The sequence below is a fragment of the Trichosurus vulpecula genome, chromosome 6 (assembly GCF_011100635.1).
Source record: "Trichosurus vulpecula isolate mTriVul1 chromosome 6, mTriVul1.pri, whole genome shotgun sequence".
NCBI classification, from domain to species: Eukaryota; Metazoa; Chordata; class Mammalia; order Diprotodontia; family Phalangeridae; genus Trichosurus; species Trichosurus vulpecula.
The window spans coordinates 138,336,493-138,359,591 of NC_050578.1; the positions used below are offsets into that span (position 1 = coordinate 138,336,493).

At 44.1% G+C, this 23,099-nt stretch overlaps 1 protein-coding gene across 1 annotated transcript in view; it reads right to left on the bottom strand.

Annotated features, from left to right (window-relative positions):
* The window catches only part of ADAD1 (adenosine deaminase domain containing 1), a 53,630-nt gene that overhangs the window by 486 nt on the left and 30,045 nt on the right, over nucleotides 1-23,099 (bottom strand). Inside the window, exons 8-11 of the mRNA XM_036764565.1 lie at nucleotides 22,156-22,326; nucleotides 19,934-20,163; nucleotides 13,947-14,184; nucleotides 10,374-10,506 (exon numbers count right to left, since the gene is read on the bottom strand). Coding sequence (XP_036620460.1) covers nucleotides 10,374-10,506; nucleotides 13,947-14,184; nucleotides 19,934-20,163; nucleotides 22,156-22,326 — 772 coding nt within the window. The remainder of the gene's footprint in view (nucleotides 1-10,373; nucleotides 10,507-13,946; nucleotides 14,185-19,933; nucleotides 20,164-22,155; nucleotides 22,327-23,099) is intronic.

Sequence of the window (23,099 nt, forward strand, 5' to 3'; positions counted from 1 at the left end):
AGAATGTTCGCGGAAAATTCTATTTCCATTCAAAAAGATTTTTTTTAAATACACTGCTGCTCAGAAATTTCTCTAATTCCCAACATAAACACATATCCTAAAATTAATCTTAGCGGGTTTTTAATCTGGTAAAGACTAACCTTGAGAAAATGAGTCATTCCTCTTTGGGGCATTTGGCCAAATTCCTCGTAAGGCCCATGTGACTGCTGGTCACCAGCCACAGCTCACTGCCTCTGGCTTCCCCTAGGGCCACCACCAGCAGATTCATCTCCTCCTTCAAGTTACAAAGTGAACAGGCATACCCTGTGAGAATTTCCACTAAGCCCCACCCTCTATCCCCTTTTTGTCCTAAAGGACCACAGGACTGCTGAGCTGAATCCTGAACTCAAAAAAAAAAAAAAAAAAAGGAAAAAAAAGAAAAAAGATCAGAGCTCAAATTCCCCAGGGATCAATGACTGATACCCTTCAGATGCCAACCTATCCCATCAATCTTTTTAGAATCTAATTAAATAGAAAATATTCTGGACATGTAACGACAGATGACCCTCACAAAAAAAAAATAAGGAAATGGTCAATTATGATAATTCTCCACAACGAGCCACTAACCTAATAAAGAACTGAAGGTAAAAACTACTTTTTGGTGCCTTAGGGGAATTTCCCGCAATTATTTCTTGTAGAATTTAGAAAAGCAATCTTAGTATAGCTACAAAAAGTATCAAGATTACCAATTCACACTACTCACTCCTAGAGATAATGCTTGGGCAAGTGGAACCTTACAGTACTATTAACAATGCATTAACATACCCACTGCAGCATTAAACCCAGAAAAGTTCATTATCCCCACAAAACCAGAGGAGTTCCAACAAATTCACTAGAGCTGACTCTAGTGAGGCCTTTTCATCTTACAGATGTGATAATCTTTACAGCTTCTTCCAACTTTAACCTTCAATGATTTTAATGCACAGGAACCATATAAGCTTTGGTGATTCTGCTCATCTAAAGGATAATCACGAAAAGTTTTTAAAGATCTCTTCCTATATATGAAGAAATGCTTCAGGTAGTTCAGAATCAAGAGAGAAAGTGAGATGGAAAGAATTGTATTGTGGATGGTTGGTGCATTTCTGAGTTGCCTTTTAGTTGAACCAGCTGGACATTGGAGTCAAGTCGTCATCTCCCAAAGGGTTTCCAGTAAGTGAAATAAACAAGTTAGAAAAACTGAGTGACTGTGTTTACACTATCCATGTGAGAGCTAATGGACGAAGTCCAGGTTTGATGCTGGAGTGTTAAATAGACTGAAAGACTTAAGGCAGCACAATTACCATCTTAATACCTTAAATATATTTTCTTACATTAAAAACCACACCTAACTCCTTGAAAAGGTATTCATGACAAGGCCAAACTGCGAGATGAATCTCACTGCGGATATACACTCACAGAAACACGTACACACGCACACGCACTTATTAGCAGTGGAGCACTCTGGAAATAAGGGTACGATCCCCCAGTGAGACTACTTTTAAAGACATCTAAGTTCTGGTGCTTCTTGGCACCATGTGACATTGCAGAACAACCTGCCCCTCCACCAGATCCTCTCTTTTTCCATATTCTCCTGGTTCTTCTTCCTCTCTGTGTCCTCTGCCTCCTCATAATCTCCCCTACCCCTTAATGTAGGTATTCCCCCAGCGTTCCACTCTCGGCCTTCTTTGAATCAATTCAGGCATTTATTAAGCCCCTACTATGTGCCTGGCACCAGGATACAAGGACATTTAAAAATGAACCTGCCCCTTCTCTGCTCACATTCCACTTCTCTCACACCACACTCTCTCCTTGAAAATCTCACCCATTCATCTCCCAGGCTTCCACTACTCCCTCGATGAGGACGATTCCTGAACCTCCATCTCCAGCACTCCCACAGGACAGCATGAAGCAACATGGAGTAGTAGATACAGCACTAAGCTTGGAGTCAAGAAGTCCTGAGTTCAAATCCTGCCTCAGACATTTACTAGCTGAGCGACCCCTGGACAAGTCACTTCAAAATGAGAGGGCTGAACTTGACATCCTCTAAGAGCCCTTCCAGCCGTAAATCTATGACACCATCACTCCCCATCTTTCCTCCAAAGCCTGCTCCTTCTCCTTTCTGTCTGGGGCACCGCCATGCCCCTTACATCTGGTCTTTCCTTTCAAGTCTACCTCCGCAGTCCCTTCTTATCCAATCCACAGCATGTGTGATTGTCTACTTTTCTTCCTTGCCTTCTTCTCCATCCTCATGGCCACCAGCCCAGCTTGTACAGCACTTCTTGGTGATCCACATTAACAACTACAACAGCCTCCCTAAAATCAGAGGTTTTTCTGTCTCTACCTCCCCTTTCTCCAACTGAGACTATATGTGACGGCAGAAAACCCTTCTTCCACACAGATCTGATTAGCTCACTCTTCTCCCTGATACATATCACAGGAAGTTTAAAGGTTTTGGGGGTTGGTGGATGAAGACTCTATTTAAAGTCAGAAGACCTGGGCCCAAATCTTGGTTCCATCCCTCAGGATCTAAGTGATTTTGGGCAAAATCACTAATTGGGCCTTAGGTTCCATCTACAAAATGGGGACTTACACTGGATTCCAATTCTAAATCTATGATCATAAGATCCCCGCATAATCTGATGATACCCCAACTACTTCTCTCATCTTGTTCTCCCGCCTCGCCTTTCAACATCCCCAAAACCCAGAAGACATCCTGTGTTTTCCTGCCTCCATGCCTTGGCTGATGCCATTCCCTTTCTTCCTCTTGTTTGCTAAATTCCTACCTTAAGGTTCATGCCCAACTCCCATGCTGCCCCCTCCCAAAGTCTTCTCTGCCCCAGCTCCCACCTGTGGCTGCCAAAACCTACCCCTGGATCTCTCAGAGCAGCGCTGTTTGGCAGGATACGTGCTCCCTCATCCATGCTCTCTTCCTGAGCACCTCTCCCATAATTCCTCTGGAGCTGTCCTCCTCTGCACATTTCATATGGAACAGTGAAGCCCCTCGGGCTGTCGAGCTACTAGCTCTTGTTCTCACAAGTCTGGCCCACTTTCGTTTGCAATCAAAGGCTCCCTGGGTGTCTTTTACACTTCTTCCTGCCATAGCTGGGAGCAGCCCACTTTTGGCTATGTTCCACACATCCATTGCCCTTTCAGTCCTCCACAAGTAAACTCACTCCAACAAGCATCCCGGTAAACATCTACAAGTGCCAGGCACCGCGCTGCACAAAAGCACCCCCCAAAAGATCCTGCTCTCAACGAATTTACATGAAAATGCATGGTCACACATGAGGAAATGCAAAATACATATGAAGTAAATTCATGGGGGAACATCACCAACCGGAGGAATCAGGGCAGGCCTGTAGAGAATGGCCTCGGTCTGGGCCTGGAAGCCATGGACTCAAGACACTGGAAAGGAGGTAAACCATTCCAGGCGTGGCAGAGGTGGAGAGGTCACACCAAGGCAGACACAAGAGATGGAATATAGATAACAGCAAACTCCAGAGGTCCATTTGTATGTGAGTCAAGTCAATGGGCATTTTTGAAGTACTGACCATGAGCCAATGTGGTGCTCAGAACTGGGAATGCAAAGACAGACAGAATGTCCCTGCCTAAAGGAGCTTACAATCTAATGGGGAAAGACGACACATGAAAGGGAGCTGAAAAGAGAGAAAATGGAGGTTCTGGGAGGAATCAGCCGAACAGAAGAGGCAGCAGCAGCAAGAGCAAAGGGTACTTCTGGCATGGCATGACAAGTCCAGGGGGAGGTGAACTTCCATGGTGAAGAGATTTCTGCAGCAAAGTCCAGGGAGTCAGGAATGCAGCCTGGAGTAAGAAGCGAGGTCAAGAGGTGTGAAATTTATCAGACAGGAGCCTGACTGTGAAGGGCTTTAAATACCAAAGAAACTTGTATTTTATTCTAGAGATAACAGAGAATCACAGACATTTTTTTCTGAGCAGAGGAGGGCCTTGGTCAGACCTTACTTTAGGAAAACCAAATAGTCATCTACGTAGAACATGGATCTGCAATGTTCCTGGCACACACAGTAAGCATCTAATAAATTATCTGTTTGGGGAACAGTGGTATCCAGGATTTGCAACCACATGGCATCACCAGAAAAATACTTGCATTAAAAAGGTGGACCTTATGACAATTCCAAGGGACTCATGATGTAAAATGTTATCCACCTCCAGAGAGAGAACTGATGAACATGGCTAAGGCAGAAATATGTTCTGCATGGCTTCATATGTGCATGATGGGCATCATATTTCTTGCCTTCTCAATGGATGAGGGAGAAGATGGAGGAAGGAGAAAATGTGGAACTGAAAACAAAAATTAAAAAAAAAAGATGAGCTACGTATAAGGATCACCTTGAGACCACTAAAGGACTGCCAGATTCCCAGATGTGCCAGATCTGACCTCTCCTCCTATTAAATCCTGGGCCCGGTTCTTTTCCCTCCTCTAGTTCTTGCTCAATATAAATGTACTCAGGCATGGACTCAATGAACTGGCTATTATCTTGGCAAGTCAGTCTGGACGACAGGCACTTTTTAGCCACTTGGTGTATTGGAAGCTTCTCTCTTTGAAGTAGTCTCAGGTCTCCACAACCATAATTTGGGGATTTTCACCATCAGCATCACATCACTCACAAGCAGGAGCCTCTGAAACATATTTCCACCGCTAAGTAACCCTTCCTCCACCTGATCTCTGACCCCAGCCAGCACCTTCCATGATGAGAACCAGCCTCCACCGCCCTAGTGTATGCCTGCCCTGAACCTGACAATCCAATGGGTGCACAGCCTTGCAGTTAGCCTTACAAAGGAAAGTGACCTCATCTAAATGCATTCATGAGAGATGCTTCATTGGAAAAGACTCTGCAAGATCACACTGTATTTTAATGAGCCAAATGCCTTTTGAAAGGGAGCAAACATATGGCTGTAGAAAATACATGTCTCTATTCAAAGAATATGGGAACATATTATGAACACATGCAGAGGGAAATAAGTAGAACCCAAACTATAATAAATACTATAACAATAGTATAGTATTTATGTGTGTGTGTGTGTGTGTGTGTGTAAACATACACGTATGTTCAAAAATAATGATTTTAGCAAGATATTTTCAGCAATGTTGTCAGGTGCCTTCAACAAGGATGAAAATAGCATGAAGGTCAGCTACCACATTGACAGTAAATTATTTAATTGGAAAAGTCTACAAGCCAAGGCTAAAGTAAAGGGAGAGTTGATGCACAACTTGTTGTTCACAGATGATTGCACACTCAATGCAGCCGCTGAAGTTGAGATGCAACAAAACATGGATTGACTCTCTGCCATTTGTGCTAATCTTGGCCTGACAATTGTTCTCCTACCTAACCAACCATTCCTCCCCAGTCAACTTTACTGGATCTCCATCCATGTCCTATTCTCTGCCGTAAGTCCTTTTCTCCTCTTCCACCACACTATCTCTCGTGGTGATTTCATCCATTTCCACAAGGTTCAATGACCACAATGCAGATGATTCCCAGATTCGACATATCCAGCACTAAACTCTTTCCTGATCTCTAGTTGCACGTTCTACAAATGTCAGACTTATTGACACCTGAAACTCCAAATGTTCAAAACAAAACTTCTTTCCACAAACTCCTCCCCTCTTTCAGTGTTCCCTACTACTGCTGAGGATACCACTATGCTCCCAGGCACCAAGGCTCGCAATCTCAGTGTCATTCTCAACTCCTACTTGCACTCACCCCACACATCCAATCAGTTGCTAAGTCCTGTCATTCATTTACATCACCTCCCTTTCTGTCCACTCACATAACCATCCCCCAGTACAGACACCTCAGCACCTCATGCCTGGCCTGTTGCAATAGGCAGCTTTGTCTCTCTGACTCTGGTCTCTCCCCACAGCTGCCCAAGGGATTTTCATAAGGTGAGTAAATATAAAATTCTATGGCTTTTTCCTGGCTTTCTGTATCAGTAAGGCAATAATAGCAATGTAAATGATAAGTGGGAAAGGTCTTCGAATCTAAATTGCTATTACACTTTCCAATCTTCTTGCACTTGCTTTCCCTCAGCACACTCTCCCACCTAGCAGCTCTGGTCTTCTGCCCACTGCTTGCATGTGACACTGGCTCTCTACACCAGGCCTTTGCACATTATGCCCTCTAGCTGAGATACTCCCCCTCCTCGCCTCTGCCTCCTGGATTGTCAGGCTTCCTTCACAGCCCAGCTCCAAGTCTGCTTACTGCAGAAGGCCTCTCCTAGGCTTTCGCCCTGTTATGTGTCTCGTATATAGTTACGTGTGTGCTCTCTCCTCCGAATTCATCCCATGCTTAGCACACAGTACTTGCTAAATGTATTGATCACCAGATCAGCTTCTCATATTCCCTTCTCATATTCAAAGATATCCTCGTTCTAAGTGTAGATCATTCTCAAAGACTTTAAATGACTCAGCCTTTTGATGGCAAACGGCCGCTGTGATTTCTTCCATTCTCGTGGTCCCTCCCTAAGCTAGATCTTGTAAAACAATCTTGAATGGAAAGCATAGGTTGGCTTGGTTTGTTGGAGCTGTTCTCCTGACTTTACCTCTCTACTTGCTTTTCGTGGTCTTTGGGGTCACTGAGGCATTATGAATCCCAAGTACAAGAGGTTCCACTCTCACAGTAGATTTTTCACCTGTTGGCTGCCATCCTTCCAGTTTCAAATGTGAATGTTCTTGGGAAAATGTGTCTTAATTGGGTGGACTTATTTTCTTTGCTGCTTGTGTTTTAGAAGGACAGACTATTCATCTTCTACTATCCTCCTCCATACTCATTTACACAACAATTTTGCATTCTATGCCAGGGTTGCCCTGGGTTACCATCTCTACTCTTGGCAAGATCACGCACTTGCTGGCTAAGGGTTTTTCTGGGCTCTTTTGGCTTCATCACTGTGATGACTGCTTTAGAGCAAGAATTAAGTTTCTGCAGGAAGTGGTCTTAACCTGCGTTCAAAGCTTTACCTTTTCCCATTTTCTGACATCAATAGCATTGTTGAGTAGATATTTTGAAGCTCTTGCAACGGCGTCTTTTTATCTACGTCTCTTCGTTTAGTCTGACACTGGCATATTAAAGGAAGATTAGTGGCAGAGTGGACCAGCTGGACCTGGAGTCAGAAAGACCCGAGTTCAAGTATGATCTCAGACTCTTATTAGCAGTGTGACCTTGGGCAAGTCACTTAACCTCTATCTCCATTTTCTCATCTGTAAAATGGGGATAATAAAAGCACCTAAACTCCCAGGGCTGTTGTGAAGATAAAACGAGATAATATTTGGAAGGTGCTTTGTAAACCTTAAAGCATTATATAAAAGCTAGCTATTGTTACTGAATTTAACTTTTTCTTCTAATCATGTCATCTAATCACATACAAACAGCTGGTACAGAAATGTCTCCAGCATCAGGAACCTACTAGTTGTCTGTCTGTTAAAATACATAAAAAGAATACCAGCAGATGATGTTGTTCTGTTCACCATGTCCAGCATGGCAAACTCTCTTCTAGAGAAAGTACTGAAGGTGCCCAGGGGTACAGCAATGACCTATAAACCTTGGCCTCTTTCATTCTTCAAACCAAACCATGTTTGCCAATATACTTTTCCTTCTCTCTCCTTCTGCCCACTTAAGCCAAGAGCACCAAAGTCTATGCTGACTTGGTTTGAAGCATCCTATTAAGTTCTTCATTTTATTTTCCCTTTATTTTCTCTTCCTTCTTCACAGCAGGTGTTTGCACACAGGCATAATTATTTTCATGATGGTCTTTTTGTTTATGCTAAACATGAAGACTCAAGGCTGGATGACCAAGAATCCCAGACATTCTTGTTGCCTCTGGGGCACACGATCAAACCAATTCTTCTACAGGACTCTCCAAGGAAAACCTGGACACCATTCTTCCATTTAGATGCAACTTCTTTGTCTTCCAGGCTTGGTTTTTTTTTTTTTAGCAAAAATGTATATGTTGATGTAATTCAGTTTTCCAATAATATATAAACTTGTTAGTCACTGGGTACTCCACAAGAGTGTCTAATACTAAATGTCTGCTTCCACACATTCTAAGAGTTGTGTGATTCCCTCTATTCTTTTTCACCATTCTGCCACTACTACAATAGAAAAGTGCACCAGCACTCACAGTATGGCCAACTTCGTAGCAATGAGCCCCTCCAAACCCAGACACGGTGAGCCTCACATAGCAACTCAATTTGTCACTAGAACCAGAATGGAAATTTTTCCAACTCTGGAGAACCTGCCAGAGCTTAAACTCAACTGGCATAACCTTCAAAAACCCAGGGTCACCTTCATGCCCACAAGAAGGCATCAAGGAAGGGCTTCCATGAAGCACTCTAGTGTACTCGTGAAATACTCTGCATTATAATCATGTATATGGTCAAACTCAAATAGAAACAGATACTAGAAGGCCACATATTGACTTAGAAAGCCACAAATTAACATTATCTCAGTTGTTTTATATTTTAATTTATTTTGTTAAGCGTTTCCCAATTACATTTTAATCTGGTTTGGGCTGCATTTGAGTATGACGCACCTCTTGAGGCTAGCAAGCTATGAGTTTAATACCTCAGATGTAGAAGAAAAGGAGCTGGACTGTAAGTTTGGATTCTGATCTGTGTGACCACATGCATGTTACATAAGCACTCAATTCTGTTAGAGTTCCCTCGTCTTTAAAATGAGAACAGAACTTGTAACAATTTCCTCTCAGAGCCTTTTGTGAGGATTAAAGGAGATAGTTGATGTAAATTATTCTATTAGCAATTTATTTCTTATTATTTATGTCTTATTATTATTTTTTTATTAGCAATTATCTCTACACTTTCTGATCTATCACTATCATAAGACCCTGTCTGATACAGGAGAATGAAGCTGGATTTGGATCCAGGAGACCTGGGTTCAAAACCTGGCTTCCTTACAGCTCATGTGGCCTGGAGGTCACCGACCTTCTGGAGGTTAACCTTCCTCATCTACATAATGAAAGGCTCGGTCTCAATCATCTCTAGAGTCTCTTCCAGCTCTGATGGCTCTAAGCAGCAGGGCTGCCAGGGCAAGGACCTGTGGTTTACCTCCAGTGCCCAACACTGTGCCTCAAGTCAAGCAGACTCCTAAGTGTTTGCTGAATCTGAAATGCTAGGTTAAAAGAATCATTTCATTACTTTATACAGTCACACCTCAATGTATGTCATTCAGAAGATATTTGCTAATAAGCGTGGTGAATATTCCACTAAATTTGTGCTTGTGTTTTTATTTCTGTATGAGCTTCAGAAATAAAATGGCCTACATTAAAATAAAAAGGGCTTGTACAAATAAACACTAATATAGCCAAGATTAGAAGGAAAGCAGAAAATTGGGGAAAAAATTTCCATAGGCAGTTTCTTGGATAAAGGTCTCATATCTCAAATACATGAATCATTTCTCAATTGATAAATGATCAAAGGATATGAACAGGCAGTTTTTGGATAAAGAACTCAAAGTTATATATAGTCGTATGAAAAATGCTCTAAATCACTATTGATTAGAGAAATGCAAATTAAAACAACCTTGAGATTTCATCTCACATCAGTCTCGTTAAAATGATAGTAAGGGAAAATGACAAATGTTGGAGGGGATATGGAAAAATTGGGACACCAATACACTGCTGGTGGAACTGTGAACTGATCCAACCATTTTGCAGAGCAATCTGGAATTATGCCCAAAGAGTTCTAAAACTGTGTGTGACATTTGTCCCAACAATACCACTATAAGATCTGTTTCCCAAGGTGTTCAGAGCCTGTATGTTCTCAAATATAGCAGCTCTCTTTGTGGTGTCAAAAAACTGGAAATCAAGGGGATGCCCATGAACTGGGGAATGGTACATTGTGTTATATGGTTGTGATGGAATGCTACTCACTATAAGAAATGCTGAGCAGGCTGATTTTAGGAAAACATGGACAGCCTTGCATGAAATAATGGAGAGTACAATGAGCAGAACCAAGAGAACACTGCGTACAGTAACAGCAGTATTGGAAGAATGACTGAGAACCACTAAGCTATCCTGAGACAAGTATTCACATCAACTACAAAGGATCAGTGAAGAAAGATGCTATCTACCTCCAGAGAAAGAAAGGACTGATAAATACAAGTACGCATAGTATGGTTTTATGTGTATGTGCATATATATATATATATATACACGTTTCCATCTACAGGCAGACAGATATATCTGTGTCAAATGGAGGCCTTCTCTAGTGCGGGATAGGGAGGGAGGGTGGGAGACCATTCAGAACTTAAAACGTAACAAAAAAAATACATAAAATGGCCAGTCCCTTCAACCACTCTCACCTTGGCAGCATGATAAGTACTAGCTTCAAGCAAGTCTTCTCTTTTTGCTTCCTTGGCAAGCAGATTAAAGCGACTTAACATTGCAGCCTTACAAAGACGACTCGCCATTGATATGCCACTTTTGAAGGGCGAACTAAAGTGGAAGAGAAATAAACATCCACTCCATGACCGATCAAATTATTAAATTAACTCTGCTAATATCTATTGATGTATTTCAACACACATTCAATAACTGTCTGTGGCTGAGGCAAAGAAAACATCCATGAGACACGTGAAGACATTTCATGGTTGCTCTAGCATTGCTGAGGCAAGGACTCTTAAAGGAAAATTTCTGCCACTATTCCAAGTCCTTTCCTGAGCAGTTTCTTTTTAGCTAATAATTTATCAAACAGATCTGGGAAACCCAAGTAAAACCATTATAATAATGTTTGAATCCCACTTCAGCCAGCTTCCTTCATTAGCAGAAGGGAGTGTGGCTAAGCCAGGAAGAAACCCTTTCTAGAGCCCCAGGGGTTCACCCCATCCAGCTTATCTGTGCCCAGTGAGGAAGGAGGAAGGTCCATGAACAGACAACCCAGGTTCTAGAAGTGCAGAACTCTTGGTTCATTTTTCCTGCAATCCCACATGCCCACAGAGTATCTTGGGGCCAAATCCTCCACCAACATCCCTAAGGAGTCAGCCCTAGGGACGGGAGTGCAGCAGCATCCTCCGCCACTGCCCTCTCTGGTTGCAGACATGGCCTCAACATGGCGGCCTTGGGTGCCAGAAAAGGGTTCCAGCAAGGTGGAGGGCTCCTTCTAACATACACACATGAAGCCGGAGGGAAAACGCACAAGAGCGGGACACCTACTTGGATGGCTATGATCTCATGACATAACGGGGGTGGTTTGGGAGGGCTGAAGAAAGGGTTCCAACTGTAGATTCCCTGGGGAGGAGGGAACTTCCTCCATCAACACATACTAGGGACACTGAAAAGCCACGATCTTAGGAAGCAGCCTGGGACACTGAAAAGTGAAGTCACTTGCCCAGGGCCACACAGGTAGGTGGGACATGGACCTTGGTCTTCCAGACTCTAAGGTCACCTCTACCTGCCACACCACACTGTTTTCTCAAATAGCATGTACAATTTCAAAATGAGATAAGAGGATGAGGATAGTAAAGAGTTAGAGGTGAAAGAGACTTTATAATCTAATCCAGCTAGAGGCTGGGGTAAGACTGAGCTCAAACACTGGACTGGACAAGTTCTCTGACACTAAGCCTCCTTTGGGCGTTGTGTGATTAGACGAGGTAAGATATGCAAGGAGCTTTGCAAACCTTAAGATGCCACAGAAATGCTAACTATGATTATTAAGCCAACTCCTCTTTTCCTTGGTGAAGAAATGTTGCCCCCAAGAGGTGAAATGGCTTGGTCCAAAGGTCACAGAGCTCCTGAGCTAGGTGGAACTCCCTGTCTCATCTGTTAGGGTTACTTAGAGAAACAAAACTTTAAAAGAGGGAGAAACTCAAAGCAAAAATAGACCCAGTGTCACTAAGCCGTAAGAGACTAGGGTAGGAAAGCCTGGTGTCCAGGCAGGGCTGGGGTTCACGTTATTGAACTTTGCAATGTTCCCAGAGGGTCAAGGACAGAGTACTATGGGAGCTCACGGGCCCATGGGGCTTCCAATCTTTAGCAGAAATAATTTCCTACCAACAATTCTGTGAAGTAACCAGTAACAAGCAAGAAAGCCAAGGGTTAGAGGAGAAGCAACTTGCCCAGGGCCATCATGGGAAAAAATAGCAAGGCAGATGGTCCTCATTCCCAGTCTGGGGACTCTTTCCATTACATCTTGCAGCCTCTACAGAAGGCAATGGGAGCCAGCTGGGCATTCAGGAAAACAGTGGCCTCCCCCAAAGTTACAAGGGGCACTGGAAAGGGTGGCCTCTAGCAGCCTCCTTCAAAGAAAAGAGCAATTTGGTGTCCTTGGAATCCTAGAGTCCACCAGAAGACATGCTGTGAGGAGGAACTTGCAGACTATGAGTAGCCCAGCTGCTGGCCCTCCCTCCATCCTGCTGTCAAGGTCAGGCCAGGTTATGTACTCAAGACCCTGACTGGCCACTGTTTCACTGTGTGAAGTTCAAAAGGCCCCAGACTCATTCCAGGGGGCTTCTGAGCTAAGCACAAACCTTCTGAAAAGAAATACCAGAAAAGAAGTGGCTAAAAGATGACAGCGCCAACATTCTCACTCATCACCCTGGAGGAGGACAGGGGTAGCATGGCCTCAGAACCAGGAGACTGGGATGCAAATCCTGCCTCTACCTTCATTAGCTGTGTGATCAAAGGCAAGTCCCTCTTCTCTGTGTGCTGCTGGACCTGCCCCACAGGGATGCTGGTGGGGGAGGGGGCACATGACACAGAAGATGTAAAATGCTTTGCAGGCCTTGAAGTGCTACAGAAATGTCAACTATCACAATTAGAAAGGATGCCAGTGGATCAAAGTTTTAGGATAACTAAGAAGTATACTCATCAACGGAATGCTATACAAGCTTCATAATTACAATAGAAAATTTGAGGGGAAAGCTCATCAATCAGGCTTACAGAGTCTGGGACAGGAAAATCTGAAGCTTCCTTGGATGATTTAAGCAGGGCAGAGTATGGGAGGGTCCCTGACTGGATGAGGAATAGATAACAGAGGAAAATGACTGGGGAAAGTAGGCTTCTAATCCCTTTCCCAAGAACCTGTGAAACTTGCTACTTTCTACAAAGGCACATCCAGCCCAGAGAAGCAGCAAGTTTGATCTCAGGAAAAAAACACTGATTTCAACTCAGGGTACTTTGGCAAAGACATTTATATTTCTATCAAAGACTAGCTGGCCACTGCCTCAGAACCATCTCTCCCTTCACACATTTCTAAACCAGCTTGAAATCTTTATTAAAGTGCTTACTATGGGCTGGGGCCTGGGCTGAGTGCTGAGGATACGAAGAAAGGCAAAAATCAGGGCCTGCCTTCAAGGAGTTCACATTCTATTTTCAGAAACAACTGATATTTCTCATGGACTTCTAAAGCCTTCTGCTTTCTGCCTGGGTGGTCTGATAGGAGGTAACCTGCATGTAATATTTCATTCTAAGAGAAATCTTACATGCCAAAGGCACATTGTTCTCCAGAGTACACAGCATCATCTAACAGGAAATAAAGTTGTATACTTAACTCAGTACATGCTATAGAATATTTTCACTCGCATACAGTTTTAAAACTATTGGTTGTTGTTTTGGAAGAGAAAATGGTACCTTTTTTTTACATTATGCACCACTTTCTAATAATGTAGGTAGAAAATGAAGAAAAGATATATAAGATGATACTATATATCTAGTGTTAATGACACAGAATAGCCACATTCCAGAAATAAAATGCCCCAAGAGACACTAACTTTTTAACTTTGGAGAGTTGGGAGTGGTAGGAGATTACTAAGAAAAAGCAGGTAGATATTTCATAATTTATAATCTATGATATTCATCACACAAAACTTGATCTAGGAATTCAAAGTCAACTTTCTTGGCTTAATATGTAATTTCTGGAAGAAATTAAAGATCCTCACCTCTCAGTGATTTTTCCATTTATTCCATCTACAATTTCCAAAGAAATGTCCCCTTGTGCCCAATTCAGACTCAGTGATTTATATTCCAAGTCCGTCAGAAGTGGATACACAGATGGCACTAAGGTAACGTTCGGTCTATTGACCAAATAAAACATAGGAAGCTTGGAGGTAAGTGCATCATCAACACGTTGCTTTATAGCTATTTCTAATCCTCTAGTATCACTGCAGTTTCCATCCCCTAGAAAGGGAAAACAAATTGTACAAACAGGAATAGGGAAGGCAACAAAAAATCAACAAGCATTTAGGCAACTACTATAAGCCAGGCACTGTGCTAGGCACTGCAGGCACAAAGACATAAGTGAAATAGGCCCTGCCCTCCAGGAGCGTCCATTCTAACGGAAGAAACAACATGGAATCCACATAAGCACATACACAGCCTGTACCAAATGAAGATGAGGGCATCTTGGAGGGGAGGGCACCAGGGAAGGGTCCAGGCACGAGGTGGTACTCTAGCTAATTCAGGGATTCTAAGAAGTGGAAATGAGGAGGGAAGGAGCATTCAAAGCATGGGACGCAGCCAGCACAAAGGCACAGAGAGGTGTATGAGGAATAGCGAGCAGGGCTGGGTCAGCTGGATCCCGGGGGTGTGGAGGGGAAGAGAGGGTAAAGAGACTGAAGGTTAAGTTGGGGCCAGACTGTGAAGGGCTTTAGATGCCAGACAGAGGTAGCCAGGAACCATCCAGATTTATTGAGTACTGGGTAATATGGTCAGAAATAAGACAACCCCCACCTCCCCAGCTTTCTAGCAGCCATCCACATCCTCTTGACCAGAACTGGAAGAGAATGTGACAAATTTCTTGATCAAAACTCCAAAGGAATCCAGGAGTGGGCTAGATGCCTTAGATGTTCCACAAAATAAAGATAAAAAGCCCAGGTACTCTCTGGAGTTCCAAAAGCGATATTAAAAAACAAAAAAGGAAGAAACTGACCATCTTTCACCAATTATCATTTAGTGAATTCATTACAATCATGGGTAACAGCCCATACCACTGAAATCAAAGATTCAATTAAATTCAACCATAAATTGAGCACTTACTGTGTATTGGGCACAATGCTGGATGCTAGAAATACAGAGAAAGAAAGGAAACAGTGCTTACCTTCCAGACACTTCCATTCTCTTGAGAATATACCATGGCCACTGAAAAAAGTGAAACCAGCACATGCTGGGAAGGGAGAACGGTAAAGTATATGTGCATGCAGGCAGGTGGGGGGTCCAGGAAGGATACAGAGACATGACAGTATTGCAGCAGCATCTTAAAGGAAGAACAGGATTCAGGAAGCAGAGTAGACAAGGCGATGCATTCCAGGCATGGAGGACAGCTCATGCAAGTGCAGGGAGGGAGGAGATGCAATGCTGAGCTCAGACAAAGCAAGGGCTCCAGCGACCCTAGAAGTTAATTTGATTCAATGAACATTTCTTATGTGCCTGAAATGTGCTAGGCCTTACCCACAGGAAGCATTCATTCTTTCGGGGACATGAAAGGGAGGAGAACTCAACTACACAACGAAGTGAATTAAAAAGTTACACGAAAGAAAGGTGGTTTAGGAGGCGGGGGATATCAAGCTGGGCCTTGTGGAGGAGGTGGCCACTTGAACTGAGCCCTGAAGGGAGATAGCAGCCCCAAGGCCGGGGTGGGGGAGCGAGCACCGCAGGCAGATGGTACAGAGGGCAGAGACTCACAAGGCTGTGAAAAGAGAACAGGGAGCAGGCCAGTTTGTCCAAACAGTGGGTGTGAAGGAGACTAGAAGACAGGCTGGGGCCCTAAAATGCCAACAGACAAGTTTGTATCTTATTGGAAAGGATCCAGGGAACCACTGAGGCTTTTCATACAGGGGCCTGAAATGGTCAAATGGGCACTTTGGGAACAGCAACTGGTAGCTGGTGGAGCACAGACTGGAATGGAGAGAGGCTCCCAGCAAGATGACTAATTAGGTGGCCACTGTAACTGTCTAAGCAAGAGGGGATGATGGCCTGAACCAGGATGGTGGGTGTTAAGTCCAATGCAGAATGTATGAAAAAGAGGAAAATTAAGGCTGAGAAAGTGGTCTGGTAGTTGGGTCAGTCAGCCATGTGTTGATTAGGAACCTACTATGTACCAGGCACTGTGCCACGAAAGGCAAAACACCCTTTCTGCTCCCAAGGAGATCCTAGTCTAATTTGGGCACCTGCCTGAGAGCTTCCTCGGACTTCTCCAAGCCTCAAGCTCTAACCTGGCAGACAGAGGGTTTAGGGTAGGAACTCTTAATCTGGGTACGTGAACTGGTTTTGTTGTTTTGTTTTGTTCAGTCTCGGTAACTGTACTCCAGTAGAACTGGCCTCCTTTGCAATCCCATGTTTGTTGCCCCACCACACCAAAATGGAGTCTGTAGACTCCACCTGATTGCCAAATAGTTCCATGACCCAAAAAAGATCAAGAACTGCTGACTCAGCACACAGACTCATCTATGAGCTCTGGTGGGTAAGGGCCTAATGCAGACAAGAAAACCAACTCTGAGAGATCACGTTGCAGGAGGTCCCATCATGATCCCTGTCCCAGGTGCCCATGAAAGATTACGCAGCCACTATCTGGGGGAAGCCAGATGGGGGTGGGTTCTGGCCCAAGTCAGAGAGCTCCTCAGATGTGTGGGGCTAAGCACTGCATCTGGAACTTGAGGCTACGATGAAAAGAGATGAATGGCAAACAGGGAAAGGAGAGAATCCAAGGAAAGGCCTAGAGGGAGGGCACAGGCGGAGCTGCACAAGGATGGCAGAGGGCAGAAGGGGAGCTGCACAGGCAGGGTGGAGGGCGAGGGAGGGGCACTGCACAGAGATGGCAGAGGGTGAGAGGGAGCACTGCACCGAACACCCTTTGCTCGGGCTCCCATCGCTGCCACATGCTGATTCCCAACGCAGCCATGACTGTATTTGATGGGCATCCTTCCTGAAGATGCAGAGCAAAGCCCCTCCACCCTCTGGACTTCTGTCCATGAATTCAGCACAGGAGGTCCCGAAATGTGCTAGGAGCCTTGGGCAGGTTGCCTTCACAACAAACAGGCCCCAAAGGCGCACCAGTCACCTTTTGCTCTCCCTCCTTGGCCAAGCTCTCGTTGTTTTCCAGGCATACATGTCTCTGATGAAGTCCACATAATTCCCCATTGGTGACATGTGGAAGTTTGCTCATGCTTATGACATACCTCTCTTGCTCCCTGGGCCATGCTCACCTTTACTCCTTTGTGGGCTATGCTACTCCATGATGCCCAGCCATACCATAACATTACCAGAAGAATATTGGGGATTAGAGAGATGGGTCTGCAGTCACTACAAACACAACAATTTCTAGAAGGCTGCACAATTTCCAAATGCCTAAGGACAAATGCAGCAGAAACCCTGAGGCTCTATGATCCTTCACCTGGATTTCACATCTAACACCTTCCTACCCCAAATCAGGTCAAGACACATGTATGATGCTTTAAAAAAACAACACAACAAAACAACAAAAACCTTTTCCAGAAGTATAGAAGGGGAGCCCCCAAGTGTATAATGTGGGTACTGCATTGGCCAACGTGTCAGGCTGTATTCCCAAAGGAGAGCGAGAACCGAAAAGAGGAGACAATCTCGTGCCCCTCTCTGGTCATGGGGAGCCTCACGGTCAGTTCTGAGTGGCTTATTTTCTGTGGAGGCCCCTGACAAACTCCCACGTGACCATGAAGAAAAACCACAGGAAATGAGAGGCCTGGCAAAGGAAATCTGGACAAAGGAGAATGTGGTAACTTGTTTCAAATACCTAAAACATAGTTACGTGGGAACAGATTTGTTCTTTGTTATTATAGAGGGCAGTAATACTCTCAAAACCAGATTCCTGGCTCAATCCAAGGAATATGGCAGCATGTCGGTGCCCTGAGAACAGGAACTGTCTGTTTTTGTCTCCGTACCCCCAGCACCTAGGCACAGCACAATGTCTGACACTTCATACAATTTTTAAAATTAAACTGGGAAGTCTCCCCAAGATAGCAACATGTTCCTTTCAACTCTGCATCAGTAGAACCAATCCACATCTATCCTGTCTTAGTAGCAGGGTCACCTCATGCCTTGGTTCAAATAACCTAGAATTTCTGACAAAGCAATTCTTTCCAGAGGGGAGAAAAAAGTAGAAATGTAAGGAAAGGAAGGGTAAGCACAGGTTTTCATCAAACGTTTTTCCATTTCTTCTGTTCCTGCTACCAACAGCGGTAAGATGACAACCCAAAGTAACCATGACCAGTCCCATTCTTACCAATTGCAAAAGGCTGAGTCACTATTAAAGGCTCATTAGCAGATCTAGACTTCATTAACATAAATGCAATACAGATAAGCATCAGTATGGAGAGAGATAGCTATCACCAAAGAGCAAATAGCTCCCTCCATGCACAAAAAGTCACACCCCTTAATTGACTTTACTTCAAAACATATTAAAAACCAAGGAAAAATAATAAGAATTTTAACAAATAAAATTTGAGAGAGGTCAAATAGCCAGCCACAAGAACATGCTTTTGCAAAGCTATCACTATAAATAACTACTCTTTATTAAAAAAAAAGAATGGCAATAAAATGACAATAAAACCAATATCTTAATACCAGAGGAAAAAAACAAAAACTTCTTACAGAAGAAATCCCCTCCCCAAAAAAAAACTTTGTGTAAAACAAATAAAACTTACAGACATGAAGAAGGGAGTCTAATGATGATGCGACTGTCTATACAAATGAAAAGAACTGGCCCCATCAAGATCAAACCCTGCAACAGAATGGCTGTAGCTCTCCTTCCAACAAGAAGAAAACAGAGAGGGGAGGAGGAGGGGCAGAGAGAAGAGAAGGGGAAAGTGAGAGAGAGAAAAGAAGGAATAGACAGTGAATGTTATTCCCATATTCCCTGGGAAGCCAGCCTCTGCTGGATCCTTTCTGAGGAAGAGGGAACAATGGCATCTGTGGGGGAAAAACTTTCAACCCAATATTCTCCAGGATCCAAAGAAACAAGAAATAAAGTCCTGACTTGTGCTGCTGCACGAGTGGTTTTATGTTCGAAGTGCTTTCTATGAATTAAATCACAAAGGCCAATCCCAGAACTAAATACGGAAGAATCCAATTAGAAGACCTCAAGTGATCCAAGGAACTCTGACAACTACATTCTTTGTTAAGAACACTCCTCAGGAATTCATTTCTTCAGTAATCTGCTCTGACGTCTAATGACTATTACACTCATAAAGTCCTTCTAGGGTGCAGCCTAAGTGTCTTCTCTCTAAGATCAAACACTTTCTTTTCTCTTGCTCTGCCCTCCACAGAGCTGGGAATCTGTGGCTTGCCGCCTCCTATCTTCTCAGAGTGCTAAAGCCCACTCCAGCTTCAAATGTGACCAGTTTCAAGGAAGCATTCATTCTTCTCCCTTCCAAAAGAAAGGGAGACTGAGAAAAGGTAATGAAATATGGCACTTCCTCATGGCAGAGAGACGGAACACTACCTACCATTGCCAAAGCCAGTCCCTGGATCACATCATGTATCTATGCTTAACTTTTTCTTCAGTCACAAAAGAAGGCAGGGGGAAGAATATTCAGAAAAGATTGTGCTGTGAAACCAAAAGGCATCTACAGAACTTTTTAAAAGAAACAAAAATGCCAAACAGTTTGAACAAAGCAGAGACTCAAAACAGAATCTAAATGGCCAGCTGCTAGAAATGACATTCTTCACTGGGCTCAGGTTTTCAGGCATGGGCCACATAACTCAGGCAGCAAGGAATCAGAGGCTACATTATTGTTTCTCATAGGTAGCAAACACCCAAGGACTTACAACACTAAATTAACTACGCTGTTCTTGCCCACAATAAATACCTAATCAGGGTTTGCTGAACTCTTAATCGGTCACAGTCTGGACTGGATTGCTCTGAGGCTCATCAGAAGGCCTTGAGCCCCGTGCTTACCCACAAGTATACTGTTAACGTAAATGGGCTGGATGAAGTGGCTGAGCAGGGCTCCCTGCACTCCAAGCACCTCCCAGCGGGTCAGTTTGTCACTGGAGGACATGCTGCTCACTCGATTAACCACTTCTGCAGGGCAGTAAACTGTGAGGTAAATCTTGCCTTCCACCGCCACGTGGAGACTCAGTTCCTCATTAGCTTCAAATGCAGATAAGGAGCAAGGATTGAGACGTCTAAAAAGAGAATAGCATGGGAGTTACTTTTAAAGCACATGCCCCTAAACAAGAGATTCATGTTTAACATTGTAATGAGGAGAGAAAAAGAAAATGGCCAGGATTCAGAATTGACCCTTCTGGGAAATGATCCCACTCTTGAGGACAAAGCCACACTCCCTCTACTCTGACTTCTTAACCATGACCTTCACCACCATGACCTCCCCACATGGATGAGTGGCCTCAAGATTTCTAAGACTGTCCTCAGGGCCACTGGATAAGGGATGGAGGGACTGGGGGAGAGAGGAGGGACTGAGGGAGAGGGGAGGGAGGCGGGGGAGAGGGACCAAAAGGGGACCTGATATGGGGGAGGATCGCTGACGTTCAGAGGCTCTCCTCCTCATGGGTGAAGAGGGAACAACTTGTCGCAAACAGAAAGTGCTCAACCTGGAATGCAGAAGCCCTGGGTCTGAACCTTGACTCCATCACTAGAGGCCCTGTCTCTGAGCCTCACTCTCATCCTAAGCAAAACGAGTTGGGTAAGGAGCAAATGAAATCTCCTTAGAGTCACCTATGATAAATGTCACCTATTATTATTATTCGAGCTGAGATAGTGCATGTCACAGTTGTTTGTATGTCTTTGAAACCAGTGATAACAACAGAAGAAAAACACAAAGGCCTAGAAAGATGGAGGTCTCGGGCCCATGCAGCACCCAAAAGGAGGAGTCAGACTTCATCCAGTCAGAGTGCTCCAAAGAGGAAATTTCCATTAATACCAATATTGAAAACCATCAAGCTAAAGGCACAATCACTGTCTTGACCACACCACATCATTCTCTGGGGGAGTGGGGAGGAGGGAAAGCAAAAAACAAGGGAAAAAAGTGGAAAAAGAGAAAAGAAAAATTGGAATCTGGTCCAGAGATGTAGTTCTACCTGCCCCAACTAGAGAAAAAGCTCAGAACTCTCTCTGCTCTGTCACCATCCTATGTAATCTATGAAATACAATTCACTTCCACCTCAAGGAACATACAGAGAACCCATCACAGTCTCTGGTTATAATAACAGCTGCTGGGCACATAGCACTTTGGAAGTATACAAGGGACTTGAACCTCCCACAAACCTAATGAGGCAAGTAGTTAAGAGATATAATCTTCATTTGGCAAAAGAAGAAACTGGATCTCCAGGGAGTTACATGACTTGCCCATGTGTCCCACAACTATGCTGTGTCTGAGACAGGATTCAAACCCAGGCCCAGCCTCTACCATCCTCATTATCTATGATGCCTCAGACAGAGACTTAAATGTGCCTTTGATGCTATGTAGTAGTTAGCATGGTTCTGGAGCCAGAAAGTGCACTGGAAACGTATTTTTTATTAAAACTGGTATTTGTATATGGTCTGATTTCATAACAAGTCATTCCTAACTTATCTAATTCCCATGGATCACTTAATAGGAATAATATTTAAAGTATTAGACGAAATAAGGATAGTTAGCCACATTATTCTTAGGGTATGTCTTGATAATACAACACACAGGATGCAACTGTGAACCTCTCCCCTCCCTCATTAGACAGATTTAGCCACCCCAGTTATCTTCCTGAGCCTTTACTATCACAAAGGCTACAGGAACCTGCTGCCCTCCCCTAGGCTTGGCTGTGACCACAACAGGAAGCACAGGGCCCACAGCCCCTTGGGCAGGGAGGGGTTTGCAACCTACAACATCAGGTCTTTGGTGCAGTGAGAAGGGGAACGGGGCATTTCAGTTATTATCATAGTAGTAGAAATCACAGTATCAAGAGCAGTAGTGATCATAGAGGTAGGAATGAGGGACCAGTCTCTGGGGAGCAGGCAGGGCAAGGACTTAGGGCTGCTACAGCTCACAAGTCATAATTGTGTCTGAGAGGACAGATAGAGATTCCTCTGGGAAGTCCAAGAGGAGAAGCGCTCAGCTACTAAAACAATTGTTTCTAAAATATATGGTCACTTTTTTTTACAAACGCCTGAAAAATACTTACAGTTGTGACTTAATTTGAGCAGATCCTTTTGGCAACTGGTTCAAATACAGATAAATGTTAATATTCTGCTTTAAAGTGAGGAGATTAGAAGCTGGTTCAGTACAAAATATTGATTTTTCCATCATAGCAGGGTTTTTGCTATAGAAGAGCAGAAGTTGTCTATAGAAGTACCTAAAATAAAGCAGGGAAACCCTCAGGAGGAAGAACCTCTCCAGGGACACAGTGTGTGCAGGACATGTAAGTGAGGCCCAGCCTCTTGAGCTGGCATTCAAAGTCATCCACAATCCGGCACCCTCTCACCTGACAGGTCACATATCTACCACCCCCTCTCACCTTCAGTAGCTCTAGGGTGAAATCCCATCCACACTTTCCAAGGCCCAGCTGAAGGCTCCTTGCATGAAGCCCACCCCAGGCAGGCTTGGACTTTCCCTTCTCAGATCTTCCAAAGTACTGTGTAATTATCTCATTCTGTCCACACGTGGCATCCCATTGCCCATAACACTAACCCTTGAAGGTCCACAAGGCAGGTGCCATGGCTCACTTATCTCTGTATCTGCCCCAGAACCAGCACAGTCCCACTGGCTCATTTGTCTCCCAACCTGCCTCTTCTCCACATAAAATCCCCCTCCCCTGCTTGTTCCAGTTTTCTCCTCTGTCCTACCAAAGCCTTCTTGTAAAAATGGCCTTCCTTAGGGCAGGCTCCTCTTCCCCTGGCCCCTCTACCTACTAGCTGCCTGGGAGAGCCGAGGGTCTGCCTCTCTCCTCTGCCACCAGAGGTCACAGGGATCTTTCTTTTACAGCAGAGGCAGATGCCCATGAGGGTACAGACAGGCAGACTGCTCTAGACAGAGCAGCTCCCACCATGCTCAACCTGTCAGGCTCAGACACTAAAACATCATCACGAGGAGACAGATCTATAGCTGAAATATATCCCCTCCAAAAAC